The sequence below is a fragment of the Vicia villosa genome, linkage group LG3 (genome assembly GCF_029867415.1).
Source record: "Vicia villosa cultivar HV-30 ecotype Madison, WI linkage group LG3, Vvil1.0, whole genome shotgun sequence".
In the NCBI taxonomy this organism is placed as follows: domain Eukaryota; kingdom Viridiplantae; phylum Streptophyta; class Magnoliopsida; order Fabales; family Fabaceae; genus Vicia; species Vicia villosa.
In genome coordinates, this window is record NC_081182.1 from 58,726,829 (window position 1) to 58,743,753 (window position 16,925).

A 16,925-nucleotide genomic window follows, 5' to 3' on the forward strand; every position below is an offset into this window, starting at 1 on the left:
AACTGTTGGTTGTTTAAATTGGTACATACAAATATAAGTTGAATTGATTATTTAGGATGACAAACCTTCATCTAATGTTGGTTCATGCTACTGCTTCCATACTGCATTTGCTTGATCTGAAACACGCATTGGATTAACAATTTCCATAAATCTTGCAATCAATCATTTTAGTTAGTGAGAAGAAACTAGTAACAAATATATCATGTAACTAAGAAAAATAATATTCAACAAGTGTTAAATAAAATAGTTGAGTTATGCTTTGTTTGAAACTTTGTAGTTATTTAGTGATGCTTCGTGGGGTTGCGATACTAAAGGGTGCTCAGGTACAGTTTTGGATCAACAACATGAAACAGTAACATGTTGTTATGGTTATGGCGGATCAGCTGTATTACGCGACAGTAGGTATTCATTGTGTTGGAGTTGTCAGTTTCATCCCTTCTGCTTGATAATGTTGTTAGCTCTATTAGTTTAATCTTTTCGGGAGTAGTCGATTTTTTTCTATGTGTGCTTCAGGTACTATGAGCTGAATCGTTTGTTCTGCTTTTGCTCCAAGTGCATTTTAGTTCTGTCTTGGCCTGTTGCGGTATCTGGTTTTATTTTGTTTTCTGGTGGTTATTAGTGTTATATTTTCTACTGCTTCTGGTTTTGAGTTTGTAATGGTTGTGCTAAATTTGATGAATCTAACTTTTACTTTAGACTATATAAATTTTCAATTGTAGTATTGTATTTTAAAGATATAGTTTGAGTTTCGGGTTCCGGTTTTGGGTCGAATTTGCATAATTTTTCTACGGTTGCTTCGTCGCTGTTGTTCAGAGTTTGTATCGTTAGGCTGGAAATGGAACAGGAGATGAAGCGACAATACGTTGAAAAAAGATTTGATAGGATTCTTTGTAATTTTGACCAGTTTTTTCTTTTTCGTCTTACCACTGGATTAGGAGAAGAAGCAAAAATGTGATGAAAAAGGATTTGATAGGTTATGTTGGGTCTGATGTTTTCTTTAAATGTGATACATGTCTTACCATAACAAAGGATCAGAAAGCTAAGAAGCTTGAACATAGCTCAACAGTATGTGCAAGTGAATGTGATGCAGTTTCAAATTGGTAAAACAATCATCAACCTGACAGTTATTCTGCAGGTGGGCATGAAATAATTAGTTTATGATGTTGAATGCTATTGTTATATGTTACTTTATCTTTGCTTGAAGCTGAACAATGTTGAGTTCAACCAAGGTTGTCAGAATCGAGAGTTTACTTTGAATCGAAAGAGTATAGTAAGATCGAAAAATCGTAAATCGCAACCAAAATCGGTGGATTCTACTCAAATCGTTTTGTTGAATCGAAAGGGGAAATCAAGATCGCATAATCGAAAATCGCAACCAAAATCGATGGATTCAACTCATAATAGTATATAACTATATAACTATATATATACAGATTAACCTGTTAGCCATAGTCCATATTAGAAACAATTATTATCCTAGAACAGTCAATTATTAGCCCAGAACAGAACAATTATTAAACGGGTCGCCTTTACCCATTCTAAAATTACCCACAATAAAAAAAGCCCAAAATCGGTGGAATCCATATAAAATCGCGGATTTTGCTGCGATTCTGCGATTTTGTGCGATTTTATTGGGATTTTGCTCTGGATTAGGATTCTACTCACGATTCAGATCGTTTAGGGTGAGCAAAATCGCAAAATCCATGGATTTTACGATTCTGATCGCGATTCTGATAACAGTGAGTTCAACAATGTTGGTTTCTTCTTAAGTTATTGGCTCCATCTGTGTAGCAGTGTCACTTTTTACTGCCCGAGTTTGAGAAAATGAAGTCACAATCTACAGGCTTTTAGAATTTCTAAATGTTTTCATTTGGTGACTTTGAGTTGATTGAAACCACCATCGTTGCAATGTATTAGTTAATGACCATGATCATTTTAATTCCCAGAGAACAGTGCAGTTTGATGGCTGGGAGAGTTTTCAATACTTTTTAGGCAATTTATCAATACTGTAGAATGTTCTTTGATTAAAAGAAACTTTAGAATGTTTTTTGTGTGTGTTCCATTTCACCTTTTATTTGTTATTCTTATTTTGTACTATATATCTTGATAATGATGGGTAGCTGGATATATGAAACTTAGAAGATGTTAACAGGATTATGTAAGAATAAGAAATCCTCCGAACTTGTCATCATTGTCATTGAATGCCTTCTTTTTTCCTCTGCGCATTTGTATGTTCCATTGAAGGATAACATTTATCTGGTTTCTATTCTTTTTAATAATAATAATAATAATAATCACCATTATCATCTTTTTACTGTCTCTTATTCTTTTGTTAATTACTTAAACTAAGTGATTTTCATTAGTTATATATATACCATATGGAATCACTTCTCTGCCCGTTAATATACTTCTTACATCTATGTGATAGTCAATCACTTTGATTTTTAAAATATATAATGAAACTCTTGCATCATATTGTACAAGTTAATCCAATTGTTAATTTTAGAGCACAGGATGCAAATTTTATCATTATGTAATAATAGAATTAATTATTGTGAAAAACAATAAAAATATAATTCAAATTATTCTACAGGGAAAGATTCACTTTAGAAGAAAACAAATCCTTATGAAAAATGAAAGTGTATCATACGTTTGTTAAGTTTAACCAACTTGTATGTTGGATTAGTCTGAATTTACCAAGTCTACACAGACTATTCAACAAACTTGATTGAAAGACTAATTACTATGCTATAACTTTTATAGACACAAACATAGTTATTCTATATTAAAATCATATGCACCAAATTGATTCTAGAATCCAAACATGACTTCCTCTATGGTTCTCTTTTTACAATATACTTCCTCTGGTATCAAATATAAAAAAAAAATTCTATGGTCCCAAATATTCTATGGTTCTCTTTTCACAATATACTCCCTCCGGTATCAAATATAAGCAACAAAAAAAATTTATGGTCTCAAATATAAGAAAAAAATATATAATTATTACATTCAATTTCACTATTCCAAATACACCCCCATAATTTTTTACAATTTAATATTTACAACGATTTCTAAAGCAATAAATAGGGGTAAAATTAGAAAAATGTAAAAATTAAATGCACGGAGACATTCTTCTTAAAAGGTGAACTTTTTTGCAAATTTGCTTATATATGAGATCGGAGGGAGTATATAACATTTTACACTTCATATTTTCTTTTTACAAAAATCTAGTTTTGACTTATTCATTTCTCCATTTTCTAATTTGTTTTATTTTCACAACATTTATTTTTATTATTTTTTTCATGAAACATAAATGTCATATACATATTATTGTATATATTTTATAATTTGTTTAATAATTTTACAATTTTTCTTTTATTTATGTAACTTTTTATTTTTAATATAATTCTTCAAAACTAAATTTTTTTTCTAACTATATTTTCCAATATTTTTAAGTATTCAAAAAATGCGCATCCCACACCAGAACCCGTACGTATTCACGGGTTTGTTACTAGTTATGTGTAAAAGTTAGACAAGTTAAAAGTAAGAAAAGGGTGCTGGAAATGTTCCTCAGGGATTAAACATTGTTAACACATAATAAATACGTTGTCATGTAGCAACTGATTTTATTGTTTAACCTTTATATTTTTAAATTTGGTATACTGTAACATAGAGGATTAGAGGTCCCATTGATTTTGCTAAATTTTAAATTTTCAAGGAGCTAAGACTTTTTAGGATATTGCCAAAGGTATTATGGCTGTAAACTATATGATACTGACACTCACTTGCAAAACTGGAATTTGGTAATGATATTATTATCTGTACGAAAAATAGTGTTTTTTCTTATTTATTTTAGGGTTTAATGTGTATTATATGTTTTTGTGTAATCAATGGGTATTACTAATAATAATTAGTAAATATTAATTAATAAAATTAAATTTGACTATTTTATTTTAGAATATTAATTGATTAACAATATTCAATTCAGAGGACGTATTATATGAGAATGACATTTTTATATAAATTTGAACAATTTAAAATAAATGATAAAAATTATATTTCATTTTTTTTCTCACTCCTCCAATTTTTTATTTTAAAAAAACTGATACATATTGATATTGTAAAGTGATAATTACTTTGAAACATTGCATTTTTCAAATCTAATAACACTGGTTAAATAATTAGATTAGATGAATCAAAAGAAAAAGCAACAAAAGTTCTTCATCTTGTTTGTTGTTACTTTCACCTCAGTTTTGGCACTCATCCTCATGATCTTGCATTCACAAAATCACGCACCGCACTGAAAAATTAAAAAAACAAAAAAAACGTTAGGGTTAGGGTTAGGGTTACGAGCAGAAGGAAGGAAACGCAGGCGAACACAAATCGGCGATCAACGAAAGTGAGGAACTCGTAACACAAATCCGATTATCATCTTCATCTTGTTCATAATTGCAATCTGTTCTAATCTCTCTTTTCCTCATGTTTCAATTTTGTTTTTCATCTCCTCTTCTCTCTTTATTAGATATGACTATTGATAAGGAAGTGAGTCCTGTTGCTGCCTCTGATGCTTCCTTTTCCATGGCCGAAAATCAGGTAAAATTTAGTTAATCACTTGTACTTATGTGTCTACTATACTGTACGGAGTGGGTAGATGGTTCGAAACCAAAAAACTCCACAAAACCACCATTGTTCGGTTTCTTCCAGAAATCAACATCTTCCCCTATCCTCTTCATCCGTTACTTCACTCTGCTAATCTCATATTCGATTCTCTTTTTTCCTTCACAATGAAATTGCTGTGGATTTTTGTATTCATGAATGGATTTTATGATTTGTATATTGTTTAATCAAGTTTTTTTGCTAGTGTTTTGTTATACACTGACTCAGTTGACTTCTGTCTTCTTTAATCATCAGCAGGAAGCTGTTGATCACCTTGAAGAAATCAAGAAATCAATCGAGGCAAAAATGGCCTTACGTCAAAGCAATTTGAATCCTGACAGGCCTGGTCTGTTTTTATTCTTATTTTTTTTGAATTAGTTTTTTTGGCTGTCAAATAGGAATGTTTAAAATGATTTAATGCTGAGTTGAGCGGTAGCATAAGTGATTACCGACTTCCCAAGTCCTTTAGTAAACTACTTGCATATTCTCTGAGTTGAATTCTAGCCTAGACACTAGGTCTTGGTCCTCCTCCATAGCTAAACATACAACAATAACAATCAAGTCTTATCCCATTAACTGAGGTCGGCTACGTGGATCAAATTCTGGCATTTACGTATTTGATCTATGTCATAGAGATTTGATTTAACTGAGATCGGCTACATGGATCAAATTCTGACATTTACGTATTTGATCTATGTCATAGAGATTTGATAAAGTTTTACGTTGACTGTATAACACAACCTTCTCTTTTTATCTAGGCTTGAGACTGGCTATGCATAGCAAGAATAACATAGACAGAATACATTTTACTAAACATAACAAAACAAAATAGCCGAGACTTCAAATAGTTACTTGGACAACTGTTGCTGGATACATTTTACTAACTGTACATAATGTATTTCTTAATTGTCATGTTTTGAAAGATAAATCGGAACCTAGATCCTCAAAAAAATCCTGATGACACACTTACATCAGTATCTTAGTAAAGGAAATAATTAAATAGGGCTATCTTTGTCCCTAACTATAAGATCCTCTTGAGTTTTTTCTTTGTCCCTTTTTATAAAACCCTCTTTAACTTTAGAAGTGCATTAATCATTTTTTTTACCAACATACCCCAAATTAAATCACATGTGTAATAGTAAATACTTTTACATAAATGTTAGCTATTTATCTATCCTAGGAATAAACTTTTAAAATTATACGAATAGTCAATACATTTAGTACACCAACCAACTTTCTTAATTCTCGTGTTTTACTATAGGAGTCCTATATTTAAGGGAAAAGGTAGTATAGTTTTTTAATTTGTATAGGAGTCAGGAGTATTACACAGAACATCGCATTTGCAAACTTGATCAAGGAGATAGATTATTACAGTTGCTTCTGCATGGGGATGTGATACAGGATTACAGGCTGCAACCTTGATTCTGAAAGCTTCTTGCTGCTAATGTAAATATACTAATTATTCTCTAGGACAATTGTTTTCAAGGTTTCGAGAGTCTTGATCTCTCACTTACCTTCCAATAGTTCCCCGATAATAAACTCTCCTCTATCTTTTCCTATTTATTCTAAACATAAACACACAAAGTTAATAAAACATAATTGCACCTAATAATATGATAACTGCCATTAAAGTGCTCCTAATAATATAATAACCACCGTGTAATAATAATAAATAGTCTAATAGATAATTTGATCTAATGGCCTCCTTGAGAATTTTGTATATAATCGGATCAATTAGTATGTGTACTCAATCATAGTAGGGAAACGATTAAGTTGTTGTTTTAACATTTATCATCTTAAGGTTGTATTTGTTTAAAACTATTTAAAATTATTCCAGGGAGAGTGAGAGGTACGAAATGCAAGTGAAACATCTCCATATTTGTTTGCCGTTTTATAAAAAAGGTTTTGAGCTTTATTGATTCCCAGGAGTGTTTAGTGTTTACCCATGTTTTCCTCACCTTTCATTCCCATTTTAAGGTTATGTTTGGATTGATGGAACATAACAGAGCGGAGCAGAATGAAACATAACAAAGCGGAATGGAATATAGATCCCACTTCATTGTTTGGCTATTTTATTAAAAATGTCTCATTTCATCCATACCTCAAATTAGATGGAACAAAAAAAAAAGGGGAATTGGATGGAATGGATTCCATCCTATTCCATTCCATCCATTATTTACAAATCCAAACAATGGAATCTCATTAATTACCAACCGTCCCATCCCATCTCATACCACCAATCCAAACATACCCTAAAGGTTGGGAATCTTAAATTCCAATGGATTAAAAATCAGTTTAAAACTCAAGCAATTGAAACTCCCCCTCCTATTTTTTTATTTTAATTTTTTAATTTTCAATCAGTATTTTGAAAAATGTCCTACGAGTACTAAGTTCCTACCATATACATTATGAATTATACCTCGTACAAACTTTCCTAGTAACAGTATATAAAGGAATATCATTCTGGCTTTGGGACTTTACAATGTTAAACAAATCACCCTTAAGTTTGAAGCTCTTTGAGTACTAGTTAGCTGCTTTTTTGTTATACCTATTGTTGCACATACTTGTTGTACAAATAGTAATACAGTATGATGTTCAATGCAGACTCAGGATTTTTTAGGACCTTGGATTCCAGCATTAAGCGCAACACTGCAGTTATTAAGAAACTGAGGCAGATTAATGAAGAGCAGCGTGAATCACTAATGGATGACTTGCGAAGTGTCAACTTAAGCAAATTTGTTAGTGAAGCAGTGGGGGCTATATGTGATGCAAAGCTTAGAAGTTCTGATATACAAGCAGCTGTTCAGGTATGCGCATTTCCGTTTTTTCTCCTATTTCTACACAAAAGAAACTATTTCCTTGGAAGAAAAGATATCCTTTACTGTACTCCTTACTTTGCTCTGGGTCCATGAATTTGAAATTCATACTGTTTGTTTACCGTGTGTTTTCCTCTTTCATCGGCATTATGTATTGCAAAGAATGTGTTTTGGTGAATTTTATGTTGAACTATTTAAAGAATCATCATTGTTCTTGTTGAATTTGGTGGGTGTTCTTACGAGTGCCTTGCTAGCAGTGGACTAGAGACGAGAGTCCAAGGTGTATTATTTCTTTTGGGTGTGGAGCTATGATAAGTATAAAATAAGAGTGAGAAGAACTGAGTTCTTGCATGAATTCTCTATTTATTCTTTTTTATTTACTTTTTTTAATAAATATTTTCATTGAATTCTTTCAAATCTTTAAAATCCACGAAATAGTTCAAAGTCTTAAAAATCTTTTATTATAAATCAGTTTAAATCCAAATTGAAAAATCATGATCATAAACAATCTTTTAAAAAAAGTATGAAAAGTCAATATAATCTTACCAAGTCTTTTAAAATCTTAAAGATTATTCTTGAAATCTCAATCTTATACACTCCCTAATTTTTAAATTTATTTTAATAGAAATTCTTTTTAAACATATACCTAAATCTTATTGACTGTTGAAACTTTATGGTTTAGGAAGGGAAGAAAGAAAAGGGAGGCAGTAGGACTAGGACTCCATAATGTCACATTAATAAGGTGTATACGAGATACAAAACACAAGCCTTCCACTCCAATTTATTGCTTAGGCCACATGTACTGTTAGTGTAGTGCTATTAGTACGAGGCCAGGCCTACACTATTACCATAACACTCATAGCTCACAGGCTCAGCACATATTGCGAGTCTGTAAATTAGCATAAGTGTATTTTCTCGTGTAGTAATTGGTATGGCTTTTCAATCTATGCTGTATATCTTTTGTATTCCGTTGTTGTTCATTTTGGCCTGTCGTTGCATTATTATTGTTTGTAATTTCTATTCATGTTTCTTTGTACTTGTCTTTCTTATCTTACTAAACTCTTCTATTATACAACGATAATCAAAATCAAATAATTGATTAGTCTAGAACGTGAATTACTGTTACCACTGAATTTTAAAAAGTTTCCATTATTTTATGCGGTGCATGTTACCTAAAATATTTGATTTCTGGTATATGGTCATTTCTCTTTTTCGGAAAGATATGCTCTCTGCTTCATCAAAGGTACAAGGATTTCGTGCCAACTCTGATTCAAGGGCTTCTCAAAGTCTTCTCTCCTGGAAAATCTGGTGATGAATCAGATTCAGACAGAAACTTAAAGGCAATGAAGAAGCGGAGCTCTCTGAAACTTCTAATTGAGCTTTTTTTGGTTGGTGTTATTGAAGATGGTGGAATTTTTATCAATATTATAAAAGATCTTACCAGTGTGGAACAGCTGAAAGACCGGGAAGCTACACAAACAAGTTTGACCCTTCTTTCCAGCTTTGCTCGGCAAGGAAGAATTTTTCTAGGACTTTCTGTTAGTGGGCCGGAAGTTCAGGAAGAGGTATTTTTTTATTAATTCATTATATCAGTTATATTACCAATGCTTCTATTAATTATTTTTGTTCAAAGTCCTCCTTGATCATGATTGCAAGTTTTTTTCCGACCGTTATTTGTATTAAGGATTGTTTGTTCTGCCTAGAGCTGTGTATAAATACTCCTACATTGGCATTCTGATACAGTTTTTGAAAGGCCTTAACATCACGGTAGATCAGAAGAAAGTTATCCGGAAAGCATGTTTTTCATTTTATGATGCTGCAGCTGAACTACTTCAGTCCGAGCATTCTGTAAGCATTTCTGTATTTGTAAACATTATTTATTTTTGTTTGTCTTTGCCTTCTCTTTTCTAGTTTCCTTTTCCATCAAGTATGTGCCAATATTTTTGTTCTTGTAGTTATTGATGCCTTTTTATTTCTTGACAGTCACTTCGATTAATGGAGCATGAAAATTCAAAGATTTTAAATGCAAAAGGCGAGCTAAGCGATGAAAATCTCTCTGCATATGAAAAACTTCGTAAATCATATGACCATTTGTACCGCAATGTCTCATCGTAAGTTGCTTTTGTTTAGTTTCGACTTTTCATGTTTACATGTATAATTGCTATTTTGTTTTTTTTTTTTAAATTTTTATTTTTATGTATATTATTAGAGTTTAACATAACTCATTCTTATAGAACTGGCGTGTAAGGTGAGAGGCGTCACTCTATATAAACTCTTTCAAAACTCTATCTCTAACTAATATGGGACTTGAAATATTTTCACATATGGATTTTCAAAAATACTATGACCCCGGTTTAAGGTGTACATGTATGGCTGCCCATGCATGTTTTGGCTTATTACAAAATATTATGCAGTTACGCGTTAAGAAAAGTCATAAATGAGTTGAGTTATTGAGGCACATTCATCAAATTTGAGGCAAATATGGATGTGGTTGTCTTTGGGTTAGAATAGTTTATGCGCGAGATCTCTGTTGGTTGAAAACGTAAGAACATTCAAGTTCATATATAGAGTTTAGTGTTGTCTGAGCCTTGAGGTGGTCTTCATGTCTCTCATCGAGGTTCTCTCCCAAATTGATAAAAAGGATAATTTGTAATGTCTCTGTAAAATAGTCTTTCTTTACTTGCTGTTAAACTTTGACTTCTCATTCTTCCTGTCGATTTCTTCTGTCTAATATAGACTATAAGTGGAATCATCCTTCAGTACAATGTTGCTGAGGTGTCTCTAATTATTCCTTTTAATTATTCTATCCTGTAATTATGATTGTTTTGTTACAGATTAGCTGAAGCACTTGATATGCAGCCTCCTGTAATGCCAGAGGATGGCCACACAACACGGGTTACTAGTGGGGAGGAGGCCGTTTCATCTGCTTCTGGGAAAGATTCTTCTGTTGAACCCATATGGGATGATGAAGATACAAGGGCTTTTTATGAATGTTTTCCAGATCTTAGGTTTGTGTTCTTACATGCTTAAAACTTTGATGTAAACGTCAATGGCTTAAAAATTTCTTTAGTTGGTTTATCCCTGTTTTAGATGGAAATTAATCTTTGTTGCTTTTCTCCAGAGCTTTTGTTCCTGCTGTGCTTTTGGGAGAAACAGAGCCAAAAGTCAATGAGCAATCTGTGAAGAGTCAAGATCAATTAACTGTAAGAAATCATATTGGCAATTTTTTAAAACCTATTTTAGTATCTTCTTTTTACTGTCTTTTCATGCTTTTTAATTTCCCCCCTATTGGATGAAGGTAAAAACCTATGTGTATTCAACTCTTGTAACTTAGGTCTTTGAAACTCAGTCGTGTACTGTTTTCTTATTGTTATAGTGTGACCCTTTTTAGTATCCAATTTCCATTACGTCAGTCTTTAGCTGTTTTTTTATAAGATACTAATATATATCTATTGGATCTCTACCACGATGCTTAACCTTTGAGGAAAGTTGATCTTTAGCAAAATTAGATTGATTCTTCATATATAGCTTGAAACTAGCAATAGTTTCAACAATATGAATTCTGTAATTCATCAATTTCATAAAATGTTGATAAATTATGTAGTGTTTCATATTTCTTCCTGTACTTCTTTGTTTTGGAGCATGTACTCTCATTTCCCTAGGAACTTTTTCCAAATTTCAACAACTTAAGTTGCCATTGCATGATTCTTCCTTAAAGAATAATATGAAGCTTTTTCTGACAGAGTAACATCTTCTTGGGTTCTTTTTCCTTTTCTTACTCACGTTCTGCAACTATCTCTGACTCAAAGATTGATATTATCTAGGAAATATTACCTGAATCAGACAAAAGCCAACTGATCACCTTTGAAAGTGGAGAGGGCTCCACAGAGTCTACTGTTTTACCAGAGGGGGAAAGCACTGAGAGAGTGGATGATAAAGAAGAAAAAGAAAAGTCTAAAGATTTGGACATAGACAAGGAAAAAGAAAAAGAGAATGAAAAAAAAGGGGAGAATGACAAAGAGAAACTCAGAAGTCTTGAAGGAACAAATTTGGATGCTCTATTGCAGAGGCTTCCTGGTTGTGTGAGCCGGGACCTTATAGATCAATTAACTGTGAGGATATTTTATTGAGCTCTATAATATATATTCTTAAATTGTATTGTTATTTTTTACATCATTATTAATGATTCTTTCCCTCTGGTTAAACAAATGCTAGGTAGAGTTCTGTTATCTAAATTCAAAATCTAATCGGAAAAAACTTGTGAGGGCTTTGTTCAGTGTTCCAAGGACTTCTCTAGAGCTGCTAGCGTATTACTCACGCATGGTTGCTACACTCTCAACTTGTATGAAGGATGTCTCCTCCCTTCTATTGCAGATGTTAGAGGAGGAGTTCAACTTCTTAATAAATAAAAAGGTTAACTTTACATAAATCTTTGGAACTGAATCAATTTTTTCATCCCTTTAAATTAGGTAATTACTTTTGTCAGCTTGTTTTTGGAATGTCTTAACAGGACCAGATGAATATTGAGACAAAGATCAGGAATATCAGGTTCATTGGAGAACTTTGCAAGTTCAAAGTTGCCCCTGCTGGCCTGGTCTTCAGTTGTTTGAAGGTATAAGAGACTAATAAACAAATTGCATACCGTAGCTAACTCCTTTTAATTACAAAAGTCAATAACAATTTTCTTAAATTTGCAAACTCTGTTTTGGGGGCTGTTCTTATACTGTCAATAGATTTCAGGTTCCCACTATACATTATTTTTGTCTAGCTTTTTAAATTCTATTCTATTCTGATTACAGAAGTCCTATAAGTTATACTCATGTGAAATAGGCTGTTACCCTCCATTTACTAGTTCTTAGATCAAATAGTTGTGTTACTTGTGTATGAAGAATATATCAAATAATTGTAAAATATTGAATCCTCAATTTATGTTTTCTTATCATTTCAGGCCTGTTTAGATGATTTTAGTCATCACAACATTGATGTAGCTTGCAACCTTCTTGAAACATGTGGTCGTTTTCTGTATCGTTCTCCAGAAACTAGTATACGCATGGGTAACATGTTGGAGATACTAATGCGCTTGAAGAATGTTAAAAACTTGGATCCTAGACATAGCACTTTGGTGGAGAATGCATACTACCTTTGCAAGCCACCTGAAAGGTCTGCACGAGTAGCTAAAGTCCGCCCTCCGTTGCATCAGGTGCAATTCTTATTTCAACTTCCTTTTCTTGTGCAATTCTTATTTCAACTTCCTTTTCTTTCTCTTCTAACTTAGTAATCTCAACTAACATTATAGTGATATCTTCATTGCAGTATATCAGAAAATTACTTTTCTCTGATCTTGACAAGTCTACCATTGAGCATGTGCTGAGGCAGCTTCGTAAATTACCATGGAGTGATTGTGAACCGTATCTTTTAAAATGCTTCATGAAGGTTCACAAAGGAAAATATGATCAGATCCACCTGATTGCATCTCTTGCTGCTGGGTTAAGTCGTTATCATGATGAGTTTGTTGTAGCTATAGTCGATGAGGTTGTTATTTTTGGTATTTTACTTCTTTCTTGATTTGTCATCTCTTCCTCATCTGAATTTTGAAGGATGCCTCCTTAGAAACACCTACTTATTAATTAGCTCCTGCATTGTTTGCGCATAACTTTGTTAGCATGTAAATTTGGTCAGACTGAGCAAAGGATGCCTCGCAGTTTTAAGTTGCTTACATTATTTAACATGGTCAATTATAATCTAATTATTACTATTTTTCTCTGGTTTAAGTTTTTAATTTACTATTTCAAATTTTAGAAATTAACCCCGAGGGAGAGTGGAACTTTTTGTGTGAATTTTTTGTAGACATTTACTTTCCTAACATTTATGGGGTTGATTTTGGTATTTGGTTTCAGGTTTTGGAGGAGATTAGAGTTGGGCTGGAATTAAATGACTATGGGATGCAACAAAGACGCGTTGCCAACATGCGATTTTTAGGGGAGCTTTACAACTACAAGCATGCTGACTCATCTGTTATTTTTGAGACACTATATCTCATTCTTATATATGGCCATGGAACACCAGAGGTATTGATTGTATACTACTTACCTTTTTATGAGAGTTGTAGAATTCAGACTTAGGGTTCAAGGTGGGGATTGCCCATGCCTTGTCAGCACTACTTAGGCCATACTTCTAAACAATGCGAGAATAAATACAACCCTTACACCCAACACAAGGTGTTTAAGACTGCAATGAATGCAGCCCGTATTTGCCACAATTAAAGCCTAGGAGTGGACCCCAATTAAGGGTGGAATTTCCAACACACCCATCATACCCAGGCCTGATCGGTCAGGAGGGAGCACGATATGGGAAACCCAACAACATACCTAGGATAGAGTTTCATACTATCTTAGAATTTGGGCTTAGGTCTAACCCCAATACACAAAACTGACTTGTAAAATGATGACTGCCGAAGTCAACAGATCTCATCAATATGTTCTCCCATATGACTTGAATACAGACACACTTGAACACTATATTGGTTTCATTAATTGATCAATTTTACATATGATAGCCTTCTCATGACATCTATCAATTTGTTTATTTATCCTGTCAGCAAGATGTACTCGATCCACCTGAAGATTTTTTCCGCATAAGGTTGATCATTACTCTACTTGAAACTTGTGGCCATTACTTTGATCATGGCTCTTCTAAGAAGAAACTTGATCGGTTCCTGATACACTTCCAAAGGTATATTTTAAGCAAAGGTGCATTGCCTCTGGATGTTGAATTTGACTTGCAGGTCAGTTGGAGCCTTTTTTTTACTGAATTTCATTACGAGTGAATGATTGATGTGTTAATTTACATATTTGATGATTCATTACCTCTTTGGGATGGCATCATATTTGACATTAAAATATTTAGAATTGGATATGCCGAGATGTTGTAGCTTTATGCACTAATAGTTATTTATATTTATCTTGTTTGTGCTTATTTTGGTAATGCACATGAAGAAGTCTTTTTGTTCTTTATTCTGGTACTCCAGAAGATATTATCCGAGTGACCTTGTTGCCATGTACTACCTTTATATTATAGAATTAAGCGTTGGTATAAAATAGGATCTGTTTAAGACTAACACGATGAATAGTTTAATTTGTTAATTTGACAAGTCCAGTAACAGGATATGTTTTAATACGGAGTGAAGTTCGGAACAAGAATAGAATTTTCATGGAATAACCACCTTGAAAAATATGGTATTACTTGTGGGAAAATGTAGCTGCCAACATTTTCCTTTCACCTCTTTATTCCCTCATTCTAGCAACAAGCAACAATGGACTTATATACCTCTTTTAGAATGCTTGTCAGTAGATTCCAAAAACTGTCGCTAACTCTTGTATACTGATGGATATTCATTTTCTTACATTTGCTATTTTTGGACAATTGATTGTTCTGTAGGATCTGTTTGCGGACTTGCGTCCAAGTATGGTTCGTTACAATTCTGCTGATGAGGTGAATGCAGCTCTAGTGGAACTCGAGGAGCATGATCGAATAGTTTCTGCTGATAAGGCCAGTAGTGAAAAACATTCTGACACTGATAAGCCCTTAAGTAGGACCACTTCCACTGCGATGGTCCGCAATAAACAGAACAATGATAACGGCACTGAGGAAAATGGAGTGCAAGATAATGTCAATGACGGTGAGCATGATTCAGGGAGTGACGTAATTGATGTGGAAGGACATGATGATGAAGAGTTGGATGAGGAGAATCATGATGATGGGTGTGAGACTGAGGATGACGAGGAGGATGAGGACGGACCTGCTTCTGATGATGAAGATGAAGTCCATGTAAGACAGAAGGTGACAGAAGTCGACCCATTGGAAGAAGCCAATTTTGATCAGGAGCTCAAGGCTGTCTTACAGGCAAGGGTTTTACTTATTTTATCATGTTTACTTGCTCCTGAGTCCTGATTCCTTTTCTGCAAAATTTGATGGTTTATCTGGACACAGATTGTTTTCAAAATAGTTTAGTTTTTTATGGCACAATATCTCAATTAGTTAAGAGCTTTATTTTCTAAATTTATCATGTCTTGTCTTCTCTCTTGCCCACCAAATTCCTAAATTTCAACTAGCTTGCGTAAGATTATATTTTCTTTGGAAGGAGGGGTTAGCATTTTCTTGATGTATACAATGTTTGGCTGCTGGGTTTATAACATATATTCATGGTGCTTGTATCATAATTTATGCAGGAAAGTATGGAGCAGCGGCGACTGGAGCTGCGGGGTCGTCCTACATTGAATATGATGATTCCAATGAATGTATTTGAAGGATCCGCCAAGGATCATCATGGGAGAGGAACTGGTGGGGAAAGTGGCGACGAAGCCTTAGATGACGATGCTGACATAAACAAAGAGGTTCAGGTGAAAGTTCTGGTGAAGCGTGGGAACAAACAACAAACAAAGCAGATGTACATCCCCAGTGATTCCTCACTGGTGCAGAGTACGAAACAAAAAGAAGCAGCTGAGCTTCAGGAGAAAGAAGACATTAAGAGGCTTATCTTGGAGTATAATGATAGAGAGGAGGAAGAGTTTAATGGATTAGGGGCCCAACCAACAAACTGGATGCAAAGTGGAAGTAACAAAGCTGGTGGTCGTGGAAACTCTTTTGAAGGAACCAGTGGCAGGGGTGGTGGATCACGGCATCGTCATCATAACTACTATTCTGGCGGTGGGATCTACTATAGTAGAAGAAGGTGAATGATAGTTGAGTGAATATGGAAGGCAGGTATTTTGTGCAATCTGCTTCTCCTCAGCACGACGGATATTTCAAAACAAAGTTCATCAGATATTCGTGATTAGTTATGACCTGACCTCTTGTGCCACTATCATATTCTAATCTTCAAACTATTATTGGCAATGTCAAGCCCCTTGCTTTTTGGTAAGTGGCGGTTTCAAGCATGGTTCACGGATGATGCCTGGTTTGTGGGGTGTTGTGCACACTATTTTGAACTCTGGACGTAAGTTGATGTGCAGGATTGTAACAAGTGGATTCCTGTAATTATATCATGACCTCCTGACCTCATGTATAGTTCTGTGTGGAGACAATTACTAAATGCATGGTTTTGGCTGTTGTTATTTTGTCAAGTCGGCGAGGTTGGCTTGTTGTTACTTTGAAGGAAGAATGAGTAGAGGCAAAATTTGTCTTGAAACCTTGTCAACTAGCAGAGAACTATCGAACATCAGTTTAAGAATCAATCAACCTCTATTGTCTTGGTCATGGTTTCTGAATGTCTCCCATGCATGTTATACATATCAGCAGCATTACATTCTAGTTCAAAGAGTAATTCTTTATAGACTGAAGTGTGGATCTATTTGATCCCATTCTGTTGAGAGTGTAGATTGTACTGTATTTAAAAGTTGGGATTTCCTCTTGTAAAAACTTTAGATAATGGTCTAATTCCCCAATATTAATTTA

General features: G+C 33.8%; 1 protein-coding gene across 2 annotated transcripts; it reads left to right on the top strand.

Moving 5' to 3' along the window:
• Positions 1–4,157: 4,157 nt before the first annotated feature.
• LOC131661588 (regulator of nonsense transcripts UPF2-like) lies at positions 4,158–16,925 on the top strand. Of its 2 annotated transcripts, none has more exons than XM_058931181.1 (18): positions 4,158–4,399; positions 4,523–4,593; positions 4,912–5,002; positions 7,261–7,463; positions 8,693–9,037; positions 9,216–9,320; positions 9,456–9,583; positions 10,307–10,480; positions 10,594–10,675; positions 11,297–11,584; positions 11,688–11,885; positions 11,983–12,084; positions 12,421–12,672; positions 12,786–13,004; positions 13,370–13,540; positions 14,071–14,256; positions 14,910–15,374; positions 15,701–16,925. In XM_058931181.1, exons 2-18 carry the CDS (start codon positions 4,525–4,527, stop codon positions 16,205–16,207), a joined length of 3,585 nt encoding a protein of 1,194 aa, XP_058787164.1. In that variant the 5' UTR covers positions 4,158–4,399; positions 4,523–4,524; the 3' UTR covers positions 16,208–16,925. The 2 variants fall into 2 exon arrangements, with proteins under 2 accessions (XP_058787164.1, XP_058787165.1); XM_058931182.1 differs by having other exon boundaries at positions 4,915–5,002.